Here is a 6180-nt window from a genome sequence, read left to right as displayed (position 1 = left end):
AAAAAAAATTATTATAAATATCGTAAATAACAGTTTACAAATGCATATATACAGATATTTTTTGAAGGGGGACAATGGTCTTTACAATTTGAAATCGATCGAACACACTGTGCGCGAATGCTCGTGTAAACGCGCGCCATCTATCGTAGGATAAATGTACTTCGCGGGAGTGTATTCAAAAATTAAAAAACTTTTCAAAGCTTCATGGCAATCGTACTATGCCACAAACCTTCGCTGGAGTATATTAAACAACTTCCCAAAGTTTCACGCCAACCGGATAAACGGTGTGGTAATGCATGAATGACACACACACACACAGACAGACAACCATACATTCATTTTTATATATATAGATTTTAATCGCCGTTGAATAAGGAATGTTTCTTTCACACGAAATGTATAAAATTACAGTACTGTATTAGACTTACGGTAGCTAATTTACATACTGTACAGACGATAGTTCGCCTAAACTCTCCGTAGCGTAGCGCTAGACGGCGGAAAGCATATATATAATTATAATAAAGTTACAATAAATTAAGTTAATATATAATTATATATACAGTACCTAATTTATATATAATTCATATATAATTATATGTACAGTACCTAATTTATATATAATACTCTACAGACGATAGTAATCTCTCCGTAGCGTGGCGCTAAACGGAGGAAAATAGTTCGGTTGCCCGATGACGTTTTACCTAATTATAGGAGTTTTTTACCGTTTTTTACGAATACTGTCGCAATTTTTTCGCTGTCTTATAGGAATCGTAATTATAGGAACCCGTTTTATAGGGGTCTACTGTACTATATACATACAGTATATAGAAGGGTCGCAGCTCGTAGCGCCAAATACGCCACTTGCTGATATATTTATGAAAGTTGCAATAAAAAACTTAGTCGACAAACGTCGTAAAATCGAATCGCAAATCACTCTTCGGGAAAAAAGCAGAATGTCGAACTTTCGTCCCATGGATGTCTCGTGCATCTAGCGATTTCGTGAAGTCGGGCGGCATGTTCGGGCAGAAAGGTAAGAAGTGACGTCCAGAACCGAAGGCAGTTTTGTGCAAAATCTCGTCGTCAATCGGGTGAGATGTGCCGGAAGTGACGGAACCGTTTGTCTTTGAGACAGAACACAAACGCTAACTGCCGGAAATATGGTGAAATAAAGCAAGAAAAATGGCCAACGACATAAAATTCCACGTTACGTTAAACGTATTTTAGAACTTACTTAATGAGAACAGCAGAATGAAAAATTAATATTTCGATAGCAGGATAAAGATTTTTTAAATTTTCGTACAAGTTTTAAATAACTATATCAATCGTAAAATTACACTTTAACAACTAAAACGAATTATGTAATGTGTTACGTAAATACAGTCGTATTGTGTAAATTATTAATTATTATTATTATTCGGAGAATTTTTAATTTTGTTTTTATTGTGAGAGGGCGCTTTTTCGCGCGCTTTTCGGTGATTCGTCTGTCGTTGTCGCCATTTTGTTTAGTGTACCGGATTCAAGAGGGATCCAAACCGTATTGCCTGAGTGATTTAAGTTTAACTGAATAAATATCGTTTTGTTGCACAATTATTCTGATATCATATATAGTCCATTCTCAACGTAAACATTTGGTCCGTGGAGGCGGATGGTGTACTGGATAGTGCAACAGATTTCTGCTGGATTGAAAACTTTGATTGGATTGGTGTTGACATTTTCTGGATTAACTCCGCAGAAACAGGATTCACTACGCTCGAGAAAGTAAGTTGGCCTTTTATTATTCTTAAGTTTGCGTTAACAAAAAAGAAAGTCCTTAACTACAACACTACAAAGCTTAAGGAAAGGGTAGGTGCTGGTATTGATGTAGCAGACGATAGACAAATAGAACTGTTCCAAACCAAATTTATAAACTTATAGTTGAATTACGTGATTTATTTCACGAGATCTTTCGCAATGTAACGATAAGGAAATTAAAATGTGTGTAGAGGAACAGCAATCTATTGAGAAGACTACTGACGAACTTCAGTTAACGGTCGAACAGAACTCTAAACAACGAATAATGCCACAAGTGATGCCAATAGTTTAAATTCATCTACGACAAACATTAGTGAAACGTAACCGGACGTATTTTGAGATACTATTTTTAGAAATATTTACAATGATTTATTCCCGAAATAAACTGAATTTTAAAGTATTAAGGAACAGTACTCGGCTTTAATTGAAATAATTGAATACAGTTTTGTTTATGAATTTCGTTAGAAAATGTTAATCGAGATTATAATTCCAATGGTATATATCTTTTGTACAGAAATTTACGTAATTAAAGAGGTGTCCCACGAAAAACAAATGAATTTAATTGTTGAATGTTTCGTATTGAAAGAAATTAATAAATAACACAAATAAAATCAGAAAAACTCTGAAAAAACTTAGTGTTATTCAAAACACTATGCAAACTCGAACGTAGGCATCCCAGTTGTGTTGAATCGGTGAGTAGAAACGGATGTACACAGGACACAGTGCATTTAAAATACATTAGACAATAGCCTTATTCAGTCTTCATAATCAGAAACATTATTTAAAGAGGTGGTAAAATTCGATGCAGCGAACGACCATTTAGACAACTGTGTAAATGTTTAAAAAATGTCTTTTAGAGGTAATGCTAAAACTTATCAGTACTATATTTTCTAAAATAAGACACTTATCAGTCTGTCATTTTTGGAAAAAAGAACAGGTTAATGTCGAGATACGTGGACCGTCATGGCGGCACTTCCTGTTTCAGCCTCGAAACCAGACGGTTTGCAGACGACGTGTCACGTGACGACGCGAGCGAACGGCGGCGGCTGTCATGGCGCCTCATCGCTGATTCCAGCAAAGAAAAGGAAATAGTGGGGACGCACATTCTAACCTAACCTAACCTATTCTAATAATATAATTGGTAATAATTATGCTAATTTATTAGAATAGGTTAGGTTAGGTTAGAACGTGCGTCGGCGCGTCACGTGACACGTCGTCTGCAAACCGTCTGGTTTCGAGGCTGAAACAGGAAGTGCCGCCATGACGGTCCACGTATCTGGACATTAACCACAGAACATATAGTATTTATAAAATTTTAGTTAACGATAGTTTTGTAAGTAAAAGAAAATTTTTAATAAATTATACAAACTAAATTTTTGAAATATAAAGAAAATAATATTATCCATTATCAAGATGTTTATTTTTATATTTTATTTTACTATTGCGAATTAGTTTTATATAGTTTTATTTAAAAAAAAAAAACATTATTGCAAATTATCACAACTTAATTTTATAATACAGAGATGATTATTGATTTTGAAGCATTTACACTTCACAATGTAAATCTCTGTTTAACACACTGTTAACGGAGGATAGGTTTGTAGCAAAACATTTTAAATAATTCGGTAAAACAAATTTTTATAATGAGTCTATTATTTTTAAAAATATAACACAAACACAAAAAATTAGTAAGATTCGACAATTATTTGCACGGTTTATATCTATCATATGAGAAAAGAAACTTTAAGGAATTACAATCAGATGTTAGATTTCTTGTGATTTTAAATTCATTCTTAATTATATTTAAATAAATACCCAGTAATATAAACTTAAATATATAGAAATTAATTAAAATGATAATATTATTGATAATAAGTTAATATTAAATAAATAAATGTAATCATATTATGTATAAATTTTTAAATATATTTAAATCTAATCCTACTTGTATATACTATAACTAATACAGATACTGTTACAATTTTAATATGTTTATAGTTAATTAAATTAAATAAGTTGTTTTTAAAATAAATTACCGTAACTTATTGTTGTAAAATTTATTCTTAAAGATTGCTGATATACAGGGTGTATCAGAATAACGTTTTAAAAATTTGGGGAATTGTAGAGGATGAAATTTTGATCGCTTTGATATCAGGAACCCATAGCCGGAAATGTGATATAAAGTTTCTACAGCAGTTTGCACTTTGCAGTCGGTATGCTGAATGAAACAGTAGAATACAGTATTTATGATAAGTTTTATTGACAAAACAGTAGAGTACAATCAATTTGTACATCGAATCAGTGGCTGCACTACTTTAGAATAAATGTTAAATGTGACGACCACCAACTTCGTTACATAATGTGCAACGACGAACCATGTTTTGTCCGACTCTCTGTAAGATGCCACGCTCCTCTGTGATGGTATTAAATGCTGTAAAGATGCGTTCCATAAGCTCATGAACTGTTCCTACAGGTGTTGCGTACACAAGGGACTTTACATAACCTCAGAGGAAGAAGTCAAGAACAATAACATGGCGTCAATGGACGGAAGGGTAACTACCAAAGTGAAGGGCGGTCAAGCACTTCCTACCGCTGTAGAAACTTTATATCATATTTCCGGCTATGGATTCCTTATATCAAAACGTTCAAAATTTTATCCTCTACAATCCCCCAAATTTTTAAAATGTCATTCTGATACACCCTGTATAATAATTTATATTGAGGTGAGGTGAGGTGAGCTGAGGACGGAGAGGATTTAGTCTTCATCGAGTACTTAGGTTTATTAAATTAATAACATTTCAGACATTGTTATAAATATTTTAATCTATTTCGATTTTAAAAATGTTCCAACAGTTTTAAATTCGAATTTGTTATTGCATATCGGTTCGATTATGGAACGATTGTAAACGTTCCAGAAAATTGATCAAATTGAAAATAGTTCGTTTATTCTCGGCAATTCTCATCATTCTCAGCGGTAGGTGTTATATAACAATTACTATGGTTGTTGAAATACTGTATATAAATGGGGTTTGCTTGCAAAAGCCGCGAGTAACAGCTAGTTATAAAATATTTTTACGCAGCTCAATTGGTCCAGATACATTCCATAAAAAACTTCATTGTCTTAAATCACCTGATAAACACCTGTTAAAACTCATTTTTTTAAATATAAAAATATTAATCATTTTTTTACACTTTTTACAGTCACTATATTTTTGTCAACCGAGTTCAATTGTGGAGGATTGTATCGGACATGAGAAAAATCTGCAAGAAGAAAATTATTTTTGGTTTCACAAACAGCTTTTTATTATTAGGCAGAGTTACTATTGAGAAATTTATAAAAGTACAAATTACAGACACATCATTAATTAACAACATGTGTTAATGATGTCTCTTCTAATGGATAGCCTGTATTATATTCTGGTCGTAAGAAACTCTGCTGGAGAGGCCAAAAACTGCGAAATGCATTTGGGTTGAGGTATAAAAAATAAGTTAAATAAAAAACTATTTTTTCTCTTAAAGTTGACCTGTTGGTCCTTTTGTTTTTTATACCAGTCTACGGACTTTGAATTTTTAAGCCTCCAGAAGTCAGAGGAAAGGAGAATTATTCTTTTGTGTACTAGATAATAGTACAATTTGGTAAATGGAACTTTATTCTCATTTTCAGGCAAGCTATGACAACCAGAAGTTATCTTCGTTCACTCAAAACACTCAAAAAAAAATTTTCTGCCTCGTGTCAACAACACTTCTGCTTGACTAAATATGGTGGAATCTGAACTTTCTTTATTCACGCAATATGCTGGTGTCTTCACAGGTTCTGCCACTTGCAGCAAATGTTAGAAACAACGCTTGTCTGATACTAGCCGCTGTCCGGAACTACACGATTTTCCCGTATACACACCGATGAGCCATTATGATCACCTTCCACCTAGAAGTTGCAGACCACGTTCATCTCTTCATGGCAGCAATGTTCCCAGCGGGTGATGGCCTCTATTAACAGGATAATGCATCATGTCTAGAGGATTTGATCCCGGGATCTCGAAAATCGGGATCCCGACCGCTTTTCAGTCCCAAATTTTTCGGGATTAAGTTTTCCTAATCCCGGGATTTTCGGGATTGACATCATTTTTAAAAAATTCCAAAATAGACTGCATGAAGCGAAACGTTCAGTGCCAGTGCTTTTAACAGAATTGCTTGCCTATCATTTTAATATAAAATACAAGAAATTTTATTCCAAGCAAGCAGCAGAAATTAACCTAGCGGGCTTGCGATGCTTGCTTGGAATAAAACTTCTTGTATTTTCAACTAAAATGATAGGCAAGCAGTTCTCACTGGGTTACTTGGTAATATACTTCATTTTTGTATTTTTGAATTTTCGCGGGCGCCAATCGA

At 33.6% G+C, this 6180-nt stretch overlaps 1 protein-coding gene across 1 annotated transcript in view; it reads left to right on the top strand.

Annotated features, from left to right (window-relative positions):
- Nucleotides 1–1487: 1487 nt before the first annotated feature.
- The window catches only part of LOC111639490 (multidrug resistance-associated protein 4-like), a 26049-nt gene continuing 21356 nt past the window's right edge, over nt 1488–6180 (top strand). Inside the window, exon 1 of the mRNA XM_023385381.1 lies at nt 1488–1758. Within this exon, the coding sequence (XP_023241149.1) occupies nt 1646–1758 (113 nt within the window). The 5' untranslated portion in view covers nt 1488–1645. The remainder of the gene's footprint in view (nt 1759–6180) is intronic.

The sequence above is a fragment of the Centruroides sculpturatus genome, unplaced genomic scaffold (genome assembly GCF_000671375.1).
Source record: "Centruroides sculpturatus isolate CEXI.00-Female unplaced genomic scaffold, Cexi_2.0 scaffold1188, whole genome shotgun sequence".
In the NCBI taxonomy this organism is placed as follows: Eukaryota; Metazoa; Arthropoda; class Arachnida; order Scorpiones; family Buthidae; genus Centruroides; species Centruroides sculpturatus.
This window is presented reverse-complemented; position numbering and strand designations above follow the sequence as displayed.